Consider the following 18,109-nt stretch of genomic DNA (forward strand, 5'->3'; position numbering starts at 1 on the left):
TTGGAGATTGAGGTAGAGGAGCCCTGTAGGGGTGACGTTGCAATGTACAGACTCAAAGAAAGGGGGCCTTTCACCACTGAATGTAAGTAAGCAGTGGAGGCCACAGCTATTAGATCATGATAAGTAAGGTAGGGTTGTTTAGGTCAGGGAAGTGCACTTATTCTTTAGGGCTGAAGACCAGCCAACAGTTAAACCTATAGATGAAATGCTTACATGTAAGTGGTTTTACTTGACAAAGGGTTTGTTTCTGTCCCTCCAGTCCCAATATTTACACAACCACATTATTATTATTATACTACAGGATTTAAACAGCGCCAGTTTGCTCAGCGCTTTACAATACAACAGGAGACAATACAGCAACAATACAAGAGGGAAAGGAGGGCCCTGCTCCTTGGAGCTTACAATCTAGGAGGAAAGGGCTAGTGGTACAAAAAAGGTAGTAACTGTGGGAGATGGACTGGTTGGAAGAGTAGAAGATTCCATTTATAGCTGAGGGCAGGATAGGCTTCCTTGAAGAGATAGGTTTTCAGAGACCGCCTAAAAGTGAGCAGAGTAGGCGATCGTCTGATAAATTGGGGTAGAGAGTTCCAGAGGATAGGGGTAGCCCTGGAAAAGTCCTGGAGATGAGCATGGGAGGAGGAGACAAGGGAGCTAGAGAGCAGGAGGTCGTACGAGGAGCGGAGAGTACGGTTTGGGTGATATTTGGAGACAAGATTGGTGATGTAATTTGGGGCAGAGTTATAAATAGCTTTATATGTAATTGTTAAGCCAGTGGAGGGATTGGCAGAGAGGGGTGGCAGATACAGAACGGTTAGTAAGGTGGATAAGTCTGGCAGCAGCATTCATGATAGACTGAAGAGGGGATAGCCTGCGATGAGGCTGGACAATGAGAAGGGAGTTGCAATAGTCAAGATGAGATAACAAGGGAGTGAATAAGTCGCTTAGTTGTTTCCGAGGTTAGGAACGGGCGTATCTTGGAGATGTTGCGGAGGTGAAGTCTACAAGATTTGGACAGTGATTGGATTTGGGGGTGAAAGGACAGATGGGAGTCTAGGATTAGGTGTTTGATCTTGGAGAAGTCTGGAGAGGGGGCACAGGCTGGGGGGATTACTAAGAGCTCAGTTTTGGAAAGATTGAGTTTGAGGAAGTGGAGCGACATCCATGCCGATATGTTGCCTAGTAGGTTAGTAATGCAAGAGGAGACTGAAGGGGTGAGGTGAAGGGTAGAGAGATTGGTGTGTCATCAGCATAGAGATAGTACTTAAAGCCATGGGAGTTTATCAAGTGACCAAGGGAGGGGGTGTAAATGGAGAAGAGAAAGGGTCCAAAGACAGAACCTTGAGGGACCCCTACAGAAAGAGGGAGTGAAGAGGAGGCAGTGTTCTAGGCAACGCTGAAGGAGCACTGCGATAGGTAGGAGGAGAACCAGGAGAGCAGAGCGAGACCGAGAGTGTGGAGTTTGAGGGGATGGTCAACCATATCAAAAGCCTCAGAGGAGGACAAGTAGTAAGAGTACAGAGTAGTGACCATTGGTTTTAGCTGTTAGTAGATTAGTGAGTTGCATGCACAGCTGTATATAGCAGGAGGACCTGATTTTTCTCTAATGCAATTCAGTATCCCCCCTGCCAAAGACCAGGCAGTAAAAGGAGCAGCAGATTTGTGAGATGTTATGCATCAAGTCTGCACACTCCTCCTATCAGCATGTTCCTTGTTAGCACATCAGCACTTTAGCGTATACGATTGGCTTTTTGGATTGCCTTCCCCTACAGTCTGAGCTGTGCTACATAGGGGATTATGAGAGGCTCATAGCAAGGTAGAACCAAGATGCTAACACGGCTTGCTTTTGTTAAGTACTGTGGAAACTGTTGACAATCTAAAAATTCTGCATATTAATTATATTAATGGAAATTAAAGCATAGGAAATAATCTTACTGTAGTCAGTGGGGTAGAAGCACCATTTGTCCCCGGGAATAGAGGAGTTGAAGCAGCATCCTCTGGAATGGCATTCTTCGGAACCAATTCCTGGATATCCACAGTCTGTTCCATTCCCTGGATATCCACAGCCTGTTCTGTCAGCTGGCCTCACCAAGCTTTGATCATCTGGCCTCACCAAGCTTTGATCATCATCTATGAAGAATTGATAATATTGTATTTGAAATGGCAATTCATGTTAACTGGCTGCACAGAAGAGTTTTCAGAGCCTTTTGGGGGGTACTAATTTTTATACACATTCTTGACTTAAAGGGTAAGTGCACTTTCAGATATGGTGAGCCTAGTCTTTTTACCCCATTGCCCTGAACTAGATGATTCCACCCTTCCCCTTCACAGATCATAGAGATCCGGATGTTTTACAATCAGCCATAAAAGGCTCCCTCTCCTGGCTGTGCATGCACATTACAGCCTCATGGACTTCACTGGGACCTCTCCTGGCTGGGAGCTGAAGGTAAAAAAAAAAAAGCCACAGAGGAATCCATGGGGCTAGAATGTACATATGTGGCAAGGAGAGAAGCCTTTCACCTATGGAGGTAAACAATGGAAGCCACAGATCTTAGATCTAGGCATGTATACATGTGGGGGGGAAGGTTAAGCCTGAAGACTATCAGAGGTAAATCTATAGCTCTTTTCAGAATGGGCTGCCTTAACGTGACATGTGTCAACCACACCACAAAGTAGATGGGCCCTTAGTCTAAAGGATTTTATTGGTTATGTGATGCAATAACTTACCGAGTTGTTTTGGGAAGAAGCACCATTTAACCCTGCGAATAGTGGAGTTAAAGCAGCATCCTCTGGAATAGCACTCGCTGGCATTAATTCCTGGGTATCCGCAATCGGTTCTTTTGGCTGGACTCACTGCACATTGAGCCTCATCTGAAACCGGTAATAAAGCATTTTTTTATGATGCCATGGTGTGTTTTAAAGGGGGGATCCACATTAAAAAAATTAGGAAATGCTTGTCATGTTGCCGAGCAGGGAACGACCCTTCGTTCAGCTGAAAAAGCTAGTTTGCCGATTTCAACATTATACAAGTCACTAGCCTGGAATAAGTAGATGAGGAGTTCTGTCCTTAAAAAAAAAATATCTGAACCCCAAAATAAGTATTGTGTCCTTAGTTGTAGTGGCTGCATTCATTTTTGTTTCAGGGTTTCTTTTCAACTGGTAATCCTGCAAACAACATTTCCTGGCTCTTTGTTGCTATGCTTACTACTCCACTGTATCTATAGGGTAAGGGCATACATGTGCTCAATGCAATTCTCTGGCTACTAGATGGCTCCAGAGTCATTGTAATGGGTTAGGTACAGGACCATTTGGACTAACAGGCAGTGTTAGTGCCATAGGAGCTCCCCATAGGTAGGATGCCAGTTAAGTACATGGTGTTAATGTCAACCTTGCATCTATAGTTAGAGCAACCCATACTTTACAGGGGTTGTCCTGAACACTGCATCCCTAGTCAGGGATGTACATAGCTCATAACGTTTTGCCTGCCCCAAGTCAGTGGTCTCCAAACTATCAGATACGGCCCTTTGCTCACCGTTATCCAGCCATTGGGGCACTATTCCTCCCCGACACAAACAATGGGGCACTTCTCCCACTAATGCCAAGGAACAGGCGCTCTTCCCACCGATACCAAAGAAGAGAGACTATTCCTGCTACTAGTACCAGTGACAAGACACTATTCCTACCACTAACAATAATGGGGCACTATTCCTCCCCACTGATACCAACAGGTTGGGCACTTCCTCCCACTGACCACAGTATTTTTTTTTTTATTCCCACTGACCAAGCCTAAGGCATTTTCTACTCCCACTGGCCACAGCCCACCTATAGTCTGAAGGACTGTAAATTGGCTTTGTTTAGAAGGCCCTTGCTCTACTTTACTTTCTATTGAAGGAGATTAAGGAACAGACCAAAATGTTTTAGCAATAACAGCAAAGATAGTTCACAATATTATTCTGTGGCAGATTCCGGTAAGGTTTGTTCTGTGGTAGTACTCACTGTCAGAGTTAGTGTAGTAGCACCAGTTCACCCCCCATACACTGGTATTGAAGCAGCACCCTCTCTTGGCACAGTCTGAAGAGCTTATTCCAGGGTATCCACAGTTTCTTCGCTCATATGGAGAGCCGTCACACTCATTCGGTGCTATTATATCTAAAACCACAATAGGAAGAATTGTGCAAGTATTTCAGTAATAAATATTCCATACAAGTAAAGCTCCACACTTCCTATGTGCACTTCTCAATCATCTGCGATGGACACATCTAGGGAGTCCAGTTATGCGTTTTGAAGAATATTGTATCAAGGGCAACAAAGCTAATAAAGGGGTTGGAGGGCATCAGTTATGAGGAACAACTACAGAAATTAAGGTGTATCCTTGGTAGAAGGGGGGAAAAAACAAAACAAAACCAAAACCAAAAACAAAACCAAAACAAAACCAAAACAAAACCAAAACAAAACCAAAACAAAACCAAAACAAAACCAAAACAAAACCAAAACAAAACCAAAACAAAACCAAAACAAAACCAAAACAAAACCAAAACAAAACCAAAACAAAACCAAAACAAAACCAAAACCAAAACAAAACCAAAACAAAACCAAAACAAAACCAAAACAAAACCAAAACAAAACCCACAAACTTTGGTGTTACTTAGTGAACACAATCTACAGATATATGGAAAGTGGTAGTGACAAATACACACACATACAGGTTGAACTGGATGGATTGGTGTCTTATTCAACTATACCAGCTATGTAAATATTTTAATCTTAATCCTGTAGAGTTTAGATTGAAAAATCCCCAGTGAAGTTAATTTACAACCTATAACACCATAACTTCCACCATAGATATGATTTACCAGATTCTATGACCTTAAAAGGAAAGAATGTCGATCTGTGCTTTAGTGTTCTGGGATGAAAAATTTTGGACTCCCATTACCCACCACAGCTGGTGATGTTCCCTTTGGATGGAACCACTGATCTGTACATAAAAATGGATTGCCAATGGAATTGTCAGTCCTATAGAGATTAAGTGGTGGGCAGAGTTCCCAGTCCCCTTCAATATGCACAACGCCGATGACAGCATATAGCGTACTACTATGGACATGAGAAGCTCCATAGTGCCAAGATTGCACTATTGCTTGCATTGAAAGTGCATACAAAGTTCAAGGGGTTAAAGGCGGTGGCTTCCTCACACGATCTCCTTTTCAAGACAAAATAGGAATACTAGAATTTGTGGGGGGGGGGGGGGGGGGGAAGACCTTGCGTTTTGTGAAAGCGCGTTTCTACTATACAATTGTAAGCAAGAGGCACTTCGTGGAGTGCTGGTGACCTTTGAACTACCAATGAATATTGAATGGACGCCATCCACTTGGAGAGGTCAAGCACCCATATATCTGTTGGCCACACTGTATAGATGGATATTAAATGTAGAATTCCAGGGTATTGGTCATTTTAAAATGTTTGTTTTGACCAAGCTGGCCCAACAAACTATTTCCATTACAGAACAATGTGACTGTTGTGTGCTGTAATATATTGTATCAACATTAGTTACATACAGTAGGCAGCGCTGTGTTTTGGAAACAGTGCCGGTGACTTTCCCTCTGCTGCCACATACTGTAAAAAGGAAGAGGAGCACTGGGCCCAATTCTTCAAAGTGAAGCTTGTATTTTTATCAATAAATATAAGGCTGAGGTAGAGATGAAGTCGGCAGATGAAATCATGATCACCACCTTATCCAGTCAGAGTTTTGTATTGCATTGCAGATTCTTCAAAATTTCTAAGGACTACATATTCCATGGTACCTTTCTACCTGTAAGCAGTGATTCCTGTACTGACTCCTCAGCACCTCTGTACATAAGTCAGGCTCTGTAAAATGTGTGACAGCAGTGCCTACTCACAAGGCATGGCGACTACGTGTCACAGAAATCACAAAAATAAGTGGAAATTTTCAAAAAAGTAAATTTACAAAACTACAAGATTGTCAAGATGACTAAAAATGGACTTCAAATAACTGAACTGTAATGTGGAAATGAATACAGGAGTTCATATTTTGGCCAGATATGCCTTCTGCTTTAACCACCTCTAAACCGGAGACTCACCCCCTTCCTGCCCAGGCCAATTTTCAGATTTCAGTGCCGACACACTTTGAACACCAGTTACTCATACGACACTGTACTCAAATTAAATGTTTTTATTGTTCGACAGAGCTCTCTGCTGCTTGTATTTAATCACTGCTGGTTTTTTTTTGCTACACAAGCAAAAAACGTTCTTAGTTTTTGAAATAAAAAAGTTTACTTTTCTTCATAAATTTAGGCCAAAATGTATTCCGCTTCATTTCTTTGGTGAAAATAACCCACATCAGGGTTTATCATTTTGTATGTAGAAAGTTATAGTTCAAAGGCTATGGTATATAATCTGAAAATTAATCAATCCTGATGTACTGACAACCTATCATTTCTTGAGGCCTGAAAATGCCAGGACAATACAAAACCCCAAATTACTTTTTGGAAATTAGACAGTCTAGGGTATTTAGTAAGAGGCATTGGGAGTTATGTGAAGTTGTAATTATTGTAATTTCTTTTGAAGAAAAAATTATACAAAATGTGGGTTTCTCACAATTTATATTTACATACTGTCCTCAGAGCAGCACAGCGTCATCGTGTCTCATGTGCTGGTGATAAGGGATACTGACTTGACAGTATTTCTAATTAAAGGTTTTGGTTCTCATCTTTTTCCCTTTTTTTTAACTTAACAAACTGACCAGTGCAGTATATTACTACAGTGACACTGTACTGCTCTGGAAAAGGGATTATACATTTTTTTTACTGTGCTTATAATAGTGATTGTTACTGTTATAAGCAATCATTTTTGTGAATGACATCCATTCAGTTACAGGGTGTTCTATTGTGATAAATGTGATTGGTCTCAGCTATCACATGGTACAGAGGCATTGTGATTGGCCCCGTCTGCAACATGTGTCTACTATGACCAGAGATCACCACAATAGTACACAATGAATGTCTATGAATAAATGCAATTCATTGTGTTCAGCTGCCATGTGATCACTGGTCACAGCAATCACCAGCCTGGTACAGTGATATATCATCCACCGTGTCCAGTGGACACAAAGTGTGACAGATTGAGCTGAAGCATGGCTGCTAGAGTGTAGAGGAGGCGCAACTGGGAGGAGGTCATATGACGTCCACTCAGGATGGAAGAGCTCCCACTCATTCTGCTATAGAAGCAGTTAAAGAATGCCCCATTGGTGATGTGGTGACCCAACATAAAATTAGAAATCTCTCCAACATGAGATCTTAGATATTGGTAGAACAAGTGTCTCTGCTGGAAGATGTACCCTCAAATTCTGCTCTGATCAACTCAAAAAAAATCAAGTTACACTTACGGTAATGTCTTTTCCAGGAGTCTCAGGCCAGCACCTTGAGAGACCTCGGCTCCTCCCCCTCTGAGGAAACACCTCCACCCTAAAATAAAAAGAGCTACACTCCCCTCCGACCTCAGTTCTCCAAGCATCCTCCGGTCACCTGGGGGGGAGACAATGTGAGACAACATAATCGAAATAAGCCATCCTCACATAACCAATATCAAAACTGGGTGGGAAACTGGTGCTGGCCTAAAAGACTCCTGGAAAAGAAGTTACCGTAAGTGTAACTTGATTTTTCCCTTTACGTCTCTCAGGCCAGCACCTTGAGAGGATAAGCGAGTACTCACCCCACGGGCGGTCTAACTGCTTGCAAGACTTAACCAAAGGCCTGCTCCTGCACAGAGACCAGGTCCAGTCTGTAATGCTTGGCAAACGTGTCATAGTTGGACCATGTCGCCGCTCTGCAGATCTGCCCTGGGGAAGCTCCTGCTAGCTCTGCCTGGGTAACCGCCACTGTTCGGGTGGAATGCGCCCCAATACCCTCTGGGGCCTCCAGCCCGGTATGCTCCTGCAATTGACAGTCTCAACCAACCAGCCAGTGTCCTTTTAGAAGCTCTCTTGCCTCTCCTAGCCCCCTTGAAAAAAAAACACAAAAAAGGATTCGGTGCTCCTAAACTCCCTAGTCCTCTCTAGATAATGGAGTACGCACCTTCTTACATCCAAAAAATAAAATTTTTCCTGATCTACCCCAACCGGGTCAGTAAAAAAAAAACAAAAAAAAAAAAAACCACGAGGGAAGGACTATGTCCTGCTCCCTCTGGAATGTCTGGGCCACCTTCGGAATGAAGGATGGGTCCGTCCTGAAAACTATCCTGTCTGAAAAAATACGGAGATAAGGTGTTCTGATCGATAGGGCCTCAAGTTCACATGCCCTCCTCGCCATGGTAATCGCCACCAAAAATGCTGTCTTAACAGTGAGCTCACCAATCGGGCAGGACTCCAGGGGCTCGAACGGAGCCCTAGTCATCACTCCTAGAACCTTGGCCAAATCCCACATCAGAAACGGTCTGGTCCTCAGGGGCCTCTGTCTCACCAGAGCTTTAAAAAAATCTAGCCACCAACGCCTCCCTGGCCAAGGGACTCTCTAGGAACACACTGAGGTCCGAGACCTGGCCCTTGAGCGTGCTAACAGACAACCCCTTGTCCGCCCCCGCCTGGAGGAATTCCAACACTGAAACTAAACTATGGGTTGCTACTGACGCCCGGTGACACCAGGCTGTAAAGCGACTCCAGACCCTACCATAAATGGCCTGGGTCTCCTTCCTACTGGCCAGTAATGTTGCCACTACCCTGGGCGAGAAACCTTTCGCTAAGAGGAGCTGCCGCTCAGAAACCAGGCAGTCAACCTCAATCTGCCCACGCTTGGGCAAAGGACCGGCCCCTGCGTCAAATCTTCCCTTGGTGGTAGCCCCCAGGGTGGACGAGAGGCTAAACTTCTTAGGGTCGCGAACCACGCCCACCTCGGCCAGAAGGGAGCTATCAGGATTAATGAGGTCCCCTCTGTTCTGAATTTCCTGAGAACTAGGGGAAGCAAGGGAACCGGGGGGGAAAGCGTAACACAGCTGGTAATCCCACCTTTGACTTAATGCATCCACCGCTCTTGACCCGTCCCTGCGGGATAGGGAGAAGAAGTTTGTGACCTTGTTGTTTCTTCCCGAGGCAAAAAGATCCACGTCCGGGGATCCCCATCTCCGCACAAACTCCTGAAAGACCTCAGGGTTCAAGGCCCATTCTGCCTCCCTGAGCTGTGTCCTGCTCAGGAAATCTGCCCAGGACAACAGCATAGCCGCTAACGCTCCGAGGGCCTTGCTCCTCGTTCTGCCCTGCCAGTTTATATAAGCCACCGCCGTGGCATTGTCCGTTAGGACTCGCACATGCTTGCCCGTGACCCTCAATTGGAAGGCGTGCAGAGCCTCCCCCACTGCCCTCAACTCCCTCCAATTTGAGGATTCGCCCTTCTGCGCTAAGGACCATTCCCCCTGAGCCACTAAGCCTCCCAGGTGGGCTCCCCACCCCCAGGAGCTGGCATCCGTCGTGACCTCCCTCAATACTGGAAAGCACCACAGCAACCCCTGGGCTATGCTGGACGATCTTCACCACCACAGGGACCTCTTCACACTGGGGGGAACCAGGACCCGGTCCTCTGAGTGAGCCCTCCTGTCCCAAACTCTCAGGACCCACAGCTGGAGGGGACGCATATGCAAACATGCCCACTGTACTGCTGGAATAGAAGCGGTTAGTAATCCCAGTACAGACATGGCTTGCCTTATGGATATCGACCTGCTCCCCTGCACCAATCTGATCCCCGCCTCCAACTTGGCAACCTTCTTTAAAGTCAGACTGGTCTTCTGACTCACCGAATCCAGAGTGTAACCTAAGTATACCATTCTGAGAAGGCACCAGACAGGACTTCTCTAGATTCAAAATCCACCCCAGGTTCTCCAGATGGCCCCTCAATACCACCAGATTCTGCCGAAGGTGAGCCTCTGAATCTGCGAAGAGTAGCAAGTCGTCCAGATAGGCTATCACCGAAATCTCCTTCCTGCGAATAGGAATCAGTGCCTCCGTCAGAACCTTGGTAAAAATTCTTGGCGAGGAGGAAAGCCCGAATGGAAGTGCCCTGAACTGCCAATGTCGAACTCCTCCCTCTACGCCTACTGCCAACCTGAGGAACCGCTGAGAAGGTTCTGCAACAGGCACGTGCAGATAGGCGTCCTTCAAATCTACGGACGCCATGAAAGCACCTGGCGGAATCAGGGACCCGACTGTAAAGATGGAGTCCATGCTTAATCTCCGGTAGCGTACTGACCAGTTCAGGGGTTTCAGGTTCAAAATCAGCCTGAACGCCCCAGACTGCTTTTGAACCAACACCACATGGGAATAAACCCCCTTCCCTCGCTCCCTTATCGGGACCCTGGTGATGACTCTCTGGTCCTCGAGATCCTCCAAGGCGTCCACCAGGGCAGCGGCCTTCGCCGGATCCCTTGGACGGGCCGTCACAAGGAACTTCTCGGGTGCTGGGCCTGCAAACTCCAACCGATAACCCCTTCTGATGACATCCAAAATGAAGGGGCTGGCGACCACCGCTTCCCACTGCGGGAGGAAGGCCGCCAGTCTTCCTCCCACAGGAGGAACCGAGTCACCGCGGTTTCTGGGGCTGCTCAGGAGGGCAAAAAAATCACCCTCCCCCGCCTCTCTGGCCTGCAGACCTACCCTGACCCACTGGCCTCAGGCTCAGTCTCTTCGCCGGGCGGGCCTTACGTGTCCCTCCCTCCTGCAACTTCCTCTTGAGGGGGAAGGACTTCTTCCTGTCAGCTGTCTGGTCCAACAATTCCTCCAACCCTGGGCCGAAAAGACAGTCTCCTGTGAGGGGGATGCCGCACAATCTAACTTTTGAAGTGATGTCCCCCTGCAACGTTTTTAACCACAGCGCCCTTCTAGCCGAATTGGTAAGAGCAGCTGACCTAGCCCCCAACCTCACCGACTCCGCAGAAGCGTCCGCGATATATCTGACCCCTTGCAAAAGGGTCTCAAAGGAGGCCAAGATTTTTTCCCTGGGAGAGTACCACAATATGGGCCTGCAATTGTGTAAGCCAGTATTCCAAGTTTCTAGCTACCACGGTCGCGGCCATGGCCGGCTTCAGATTGTAAAGGGTCCTTCAGGTTGTAAAGGGTCCTCATTAACGGAAACCTCCTTAACGCCTTCGAGAAGAACTGCTTCCTTTCCGGATCCTGCCACTCCTTCCTAATAGTCTCCACCAAAATGTCATGCACAGGAAATATTCTGTGCTTTTGCTCCTCCAAACCCCGATACATTTGGTCATGGAGAGATAAGGTCTTAACCTCCTCAATGTTCAGGGTCTCATATATAGCCTCCAGGAGCTCATCCACCTCCTCTAGGGTTAATTTATACCGGGAGGGACACCTGCCTTCCTCAGATTCCTCTTCAGACTGGGAATCCCTCAATGGCCCTTCCTCCTCTCCAGACACGTGGGGTTCCCTGCTCCTACCTACCGAGGCTATCGGGGGGGAAGGGCAAACCGTTCCATGAGGGATTTGAAGGAGTCGAAGGTGCTAGCCAAGTCCTTCACTGACCTGGCTAAGTCCCCCTGTTCCGGCCTCTCCTCCTTCACTAACCCCAGGATGGGCATCTCCGTCTAGGCTCCTGGTGCTTAAGCTTAGCCTGAGCCTTGCCCTGAAAGACACAAGGAAGTTGCAGGAGGGAAGCCTGACAAACCTAACCTCACACCAAGTTTGCCACCCCCCCCTCCTTCCCGGCAGAGCCTAAGGGCCTGCTCCCACTGCAGACCCCCTGCCCTACCCCTTACACACCCCATTACCTGAGGGTCCGGGAATACCCCTTGAGCTAGGGGTCAACAGGTAGGGGAGGCCTCCACTGAGGCACCTTACCTGTGTCTGGCTGGTGCTGGCATCTCCTTTTCCCGGTGCCTCCGACATCCTGCTCAGGAGGGTGGTTGCCTGGTGCTAGCCTGTCCCCCAGGCAGCTGTGCACCGCTATTTAAATCTTGCGCCGCCGTGGTGTGAGGGCCGCGACCGGAAGTTGCAGCCCTGGGCGAAGCCCCACCCCTCTTGTCGGAAATCGCCATCTCCCGACGTCCAGCCCGGCAAAGTCACCTGACCGCTAGCATGGGAAGGAGCGAGACTCCATCCCGATCCTCCCCAGATCTCACCACAGCCTCCCCAACTCGCTGGAGGGGGTCGGGGGGGCAAAGAGCAGGTACATGCCTTCCCCGTCACCCAGGGTGCGCGCCCACTGCACCGCAGCCTGCCCAGGGAGGATATGCAGCCGGACACTTCGACCTTCACTCCCGGCTGCGTCGAGCCTCTGTCGGCTATCCAGCCCTCGGCTCCCCTGCCGTCTGTGCGATAGCCGGAGGAAACACCTGAATGGAGGTCGGAGGGGAGCTTTTTTTATTTTAGGGTGGTGGTGTTTCCTCAGAGGGGGAGGAGCCGAGGTCTCAAGGTGCTGGCCTGAAAGACGTAAAAGGGAGGGAAAAAAAAAAAAAAAAAAGTGTAGTAACTGTGGAAGATGGACCGGTTGGAAGAGTAGAAGATTCCATTATTAGCTGAGGGCAGGATAGGCTTCCTTGGAGATAGGTTTTCAGAGACCACCTAAAAGTGAGCAGAGTAGGTGATCGTCTGATAAATTGGGCTAGAGAGTTCCAGAGGATAGGGGTAGCTCTGGAAAAGTCCTGGGAGGAGGAGACAAGGGAGCTAGACAGCAGGAGGTCGTACGAGGAGCAAAGAGTACAGTTTGGGTGATATTTAGAGACAAGATCGGTGATGTAATTTGGGGCAGAGTTATAAATGGCTTTATATGTAATATTTATTTTTTGAATTTTATCCATTGGGCAATGGGAAGCCAGTGGAGGGATTGGCAGAGAGGGGTGGCAGATACAGAACGGTTAGTAAGGTGGATAAGTCTGGCAGCAGCATTCATGATAGACTGAAGAGGGGATAGCCCGCGATGAGGCCGGCCAATGAGGGAGTTGCAATAGTCAAGATGAGATAACAAGGGAGTGAATAAGTTGCTTAGTGGTTTCCGAGGTTAGGAACGGGCGTATCTTGGAGATGTTGGAGGTTAAGTCTACAAGATTTGGACAGTGATTGGATTTGGGGGTGAAAGGACAGATGGGAGTCTAGGATTACACCTAGTACCCTGGCATGAGGGGAAGGACTGATTATTGTGTTTGATTTTGGAGAAGTCAGGAGAGGGGGCACAGGCAGGGGGGATTACTAAGAGCTCAGTTTTGGAAAGATTGAGTTTGAGGAAGTGGAGTGACATCCATGCCGATATGTTACTTAGTAGGTTAGTAATGCAAGAGGAGAGTGAAGGGGTGAGGCGAGGGGTAAAGAGATGTGTGTCATCAGCATAGAGAGTACTTAAAGCCATGGGAGTTTATCAAGTGACCAAGGGAGGAGGTGTAAATGGAGGAGAAAGGGTCCAAAGACAGAACCTTGAGGGACCCCTACAGAAAGAGGGAGTGAAGAGGAGGAGGCAGTGTTCTAGGCAATGCTGAAGGAGCACTGCGATAGGTAAGAGGAGAACCAGGAGAGCAGAGTCTGAGACCAAGAGAGTGGAGTTTGAGGGGATGGTCAACCATATCAAAAGCCTCAGAGGAGGTCAAGTAGTAAGAGTACAGAGTAGTGACCATTGGTTTTAGCTGTTAGTAGATTAGCGAGTTGCATGCACAGCTGTATATAGCAGGAGGACCTGATTTTTTTTTTTCTTCTAATGCAGTTCAGTATCCCCCCGCCAAAGACCAGGCAGTAAAAGGAGGAGCAGCAGATTTGTGAGATGTTATGCATCAAATCTGCACACTCCTATCAGCATGTTCCTTGTTAGCACATCAGCACTTTAGCTTATATGATTGGCTTTTCGGATTGCCTTCCCCTACAGTCTGAGCTGTGCTACATAGGGGATTATGAGAGGCTCATACCAAGTAGAACTAAGACACCAACACAGCTTGCTTTTGTAACATACTGTGGAAACTGTTGACACTCTAAAAATTCTGCATATTAATTATATTAATGGAAATTAAAGCATAGGAAATAATCTTACTGTAGTCAGTGGGGTAGAAGCACCATTTGTCCCCGGGAATGGAGGAGTTGAAGCAGCATCCTCTGGAATGGCATTCTTTGGAACCAATTCCTGGATATCCACAGTCTGTTCTAGTTCCTTGATATCCACAGCCTGTCCTGTCAGCTGGCCTCACCAAGCTTTGATCATATGGCCTCACCAAGCTTTGATCATCATCTATGAAGAATAATTGATAATATTGTATTTGAAATGGCAATTCATGTTAACTGGCTGCACAGAAAAGTTTTCAGAGCCTTTGGGGGGTACTAATTTTTATACACATTCTTGACTTAAAGGGTAAGTGCACTTTCAGATATGGTGAGCCTAGTCGTTTTACCCCCATTGCCCTGACCTACAGGATTCCACCCTTCCCCTTCACAGATCATAGAGATCCGGATGTTTTACAATCAGCTGTGAAAGGCTCCCTCTCCTGGCTGTGCATGCACATGACGTCCATGAGGCTGTAATTGGGACCCATCCTGGCTGGGAGCTGAAGGTAAAAAAGCCACAGAGGAATCTAGGGGGCTATAATGTACATATTTGGCTAGGAGAGAAGCCTTTCACCTATGGAGGTAAACAATGGAAGCCACAGTTCTTGGATCTAGGCATGTATACATGTGTGTGTGGGGGGGGGGTTAAGCCTTAAGACTATCAGAGGTAAATCTATAGCTCTTTTCAGAATGGGCTGCCTTAACGTGACACATGTCAACCACATGTGAACACACCACAAAGTAGATGGGCCCTTAGTCTAAAGGATTTTATTGGCTATGTGATGCAATAACTTACCGAGTTGTTTTGGGAAGAAGCACCATTTAACCCTGCGAATAGTGGAGTTAAAGCAGCATCCTCTGGAATGGCACTCGCTGGCATTAATTCCTGGGTATCCGCAATCGGTTCTTTTGGCTGGACTCACTGCACACTGAGCCTCATCTGAAACGGGTAATAAAGCATTTTTTATGATGCCATGGTGTGGTTTAAAGGGGGGATCCACATTAAAAAAAAAATTAGGAAATCCTTGTCATGTTGCCGAGCAGGGAACGACCCTTCGTTCAGCTGAAAAAGCTAGTTTGCTGATCTGCTGGTTTCAACATTACACAAGTCACTGGCCTAGAATAAGTAGATGAGGAGTTCTGTCCTTAAAAAAATATCTGAACCCCAAAATAAGTATTGTGTCCTTAGTTGTAGTGGCTGCATTAATTTTTGTTTCAGGGTTTCTTTTCAACTGGTAATCCTGCAAATAGCCCATTTCCTGGCTCTTTGTGGCTATGCTTACTACTCCACTGTATCTATAGGGTAAGGGCATAAAGGTGCTCAATGTAATTCTTTGGCTACTAGATGGCTCCAGAGTCATTGTAATGGGTTAGGTACAGGACCATTTGGACTAACAGGCAGTGTTAGTGCCATCGGAGCCAGTAGAGCTCCCCATAGGTAGGATGCCAGTTAAGGAAGTACATGGTGTTAATGTCAACCTTGCATCTACAGTTAGAGAGCAGCCCATACTTTACAGGGGTTGTCCTGAGTACTGCATCCCTAGTCAGGGATGTACATAGCCCATAAAGTTTAGCCTGCCCCAAGTCCGTGGTCTTTAAACTGTCAGATACGGCCCTTTGCTCACCGTTATCCAGCCATTGGGGCACTATTCCTCCCCCTGACACAAACAATGGGGCACTTCTCCCACTAATGCCAAGGAACAGGCGATCTTCCCACTGATACCAAAGAAGAAACACTATTCCTGCTACTAGTACCAATGACAAGACACTATTCCTACCACTAATAATGGGGCACTATTCCTCCCCACTGATATATTTTTATTCCCACTGACCAAGCCTAAGGCATTTTCTACTCCCACTGGCCACAGCCCACCTATAGTCTGAAGGACTGTAAATTGGCTTTGTTTAGAAGGCCCTTGCTCTACTTTACTTTCTATTGAAGGAGATTAAGGAACAGACCAAAATGTTTTAGCAATAACAGCAAAGATAGTTCACGATATTATTCTGTGGCAGATTCCGGTAATGTTTGTTCTGTGGTAGTACTCACTGTCAGAGTTAGTGTAGTAGCACCAGTTCACCCCCCGTACACTGGTATTGAAGCAGCACCCTCTCTTGGCACAGTCTGAAGAGCTTATTCCAGGGTATCCACAGTTTCTTCGCTCATATGGAGAGCCGTCACACTCATTCGGTGCGATTATATCTAAAACCACAATAGGAAGAATTGTGCAAGTATTTCAGTACTAAATATTCCATACAAGTAAAGCTCCACACTTCCTATGTGCACTTCTCAATCATCTGCGATGGAGACATCTAGGGAGTCCAGTTATGTGTTTTGAAGAATATTGTATCAAAGGCAACAAAGCTAATAAAGGGGTTGGAGGGCATCAGTTATGAGGAACAACTACAGAAATTAAGGTGCATCCTTGGTAGGAGGAAAAAAAAAAAAAAATAAAAAAAAAAAAAAAAACACACAAAATACACAGAGGTCTTGCTATTCCATAGCCCAATTACATCTGTAAAGGACACACGATATGTTGGTAAAGTAAAGTACACATCCCTGCCACAACCCCAGTTACACTGACTACAAAGATCTCATGTGCAGAAAATGACTGGCAAAGCCGCCAGGGGTCACTAAACTGTCTAAACAAAAGGCCAGTTTATGATTGTTCAGACTTTAGGGGAATTAGACTGTGGCTAGTGGAAGTAGAAAATGCCCCAGCATCAGTAAATGTGTCAGGCTTGGTGGCAAAGTGTTTGTGGTCAGTGGGAGGGGAATCATGTCCATCATTGGTATTAGTGGTAGAAAATGTCCCATCGTACGCATTCGTGGGAATAACAGTGCCCCATCATAGGGGTCAGTGGGAGGAATGGTGTCTTGTACCAGTAGGAATTAGTGCTTCAAGAGCCAAATAAAGGCTTGCAAGAGCTGAAGTTTGGGGGAGCACTGGACTAAACCACACAAGTACTTAAACCTCTATTTTCCCTTATAATTGGCTTATACAAAACAAATGAAATACAGTGTTTGGATAAAAGTTTAGAGCAGCATAACAGTTAGTAAAATATATTTTGTATAGAGATACAATTTAGGTCAAAAATGACAACTGAGGGTGCCAGAAGGACAGCGGGATTTGGTCTCAAATGAGGGACAATTGGGGGCTTTGCAATTAAAAACAAAATGTTTTAGTTTTTCCAAATCAAGAGATTTAATTCCATCAATGCTTTGCTGCAAAAAAGTGAGGTTCTGCAGTGTTGGAGCAAATAACATTCAGTATGTTGGTTATTATTCCAACATGTGACATGGACCATAGACTAATCAGCCTCATTTCTGTATGCTTTTTTAACTTAGGAGGTGAAATTACTTACATAAGTCTTCCTCATCACTTCCATTTTCAGTAGCCAAACTCGGAAGTCCTAGAAATGTGGCAGTCACCAGAAGGAGCCATAGCTTGGGCGTCATGATGGTGCTTTTATCTGGTTTAGTGACAGGACAGACAGCAACTGACTTTTCCAGTTATATACATTTATAGTGTTTGCAGACAATGCGTAGGGTCAATATCAAAGCAGAAAATATTTCATAAACCATGCAATTTATCCAACACAGAGCAGGGCTTTTTCTCTTGTGTTGCTAGAATCCCAACACAGGACAGATAGTCATTTCTATAGTGTGTATTGTACAGTTATATTTCAGCAAATAATTCCTATTGAATAAAGACATGTATAGCATATTGGTAGGTACACCTTAATAGGTCATCAGTAGATAAGGATCATGTAACTGGCAACTAATACTGAAATAATGCAATTGGTTTGGTACTCTGGGGTGGACCTGTAAACCTAGAAATATAAGTGCTGCCATTGTTGACTTGTTTCTAAAGCTGTAGACTGCAGGATATCACTCTGATGACCTTGTGAGTCACTGGCCAGGAACAAACATGTAGGATAGGAATGGAAACTTTTAGACTTTCCTTGCTTTCTTTTAGGACATTTGCTAGATAGCGAGGCCAGGATCAAGATTTTTTTTCTTTGCCTTTTCAGGTTTTTCTTAAATATATTAAAGCTGGATTTTGGCCTTGTCACTGAAGGCAA

General features: G+C 46.0%; 1 protein-coding gene across 1 annotated transcript in view; it reads right to left on the reverse strand.

Moving 5' to 3' along the window:
• The window catches only part of LOC149450441 (uncharacterized), a gene marked incomplete at its 5' end in the record, with an annotated part of 316,412 nt that overhangs the window by 79,830 nt on the left and 218,473 nt on the right, over positions 1-18,109 (reverse strand). The window contains 7 exon segments of the mRNA XM_089691949.1: positions 1,933-2,069; positions 2,721-2,868; positions 3,994-4,137; positions 11,892-11,897; positions 14,019-14,155; positions 14,819-14,966; positions 16,074-16,206. Coding sequence (XP_089548075.1) covers positions 1,933-2,069; positions 2,721-2,868; positions 3,994-4,137; positions 11,892-11,897; positions 14,019-14,155; positions 14,819-14,966; positions 16,074-16,206 — 853 coding nt within the window.

This window comes from Staurois parvus, unplaced genomic scaffold, assembly GCF_062004578.1.
Source record: "Staurois parvus isolate SC_StPar_1 unplaced genomic scaffold, SC_StPar_1.0 ptg000574l, whole genome shotgun sequence".
In the NCBI taxonomy this organism is placed as follows: Eukaryota; Metazoa; Chordata; class Amphibia; order Anura; family Ranidae; genus Staurois; species Staurois parvus.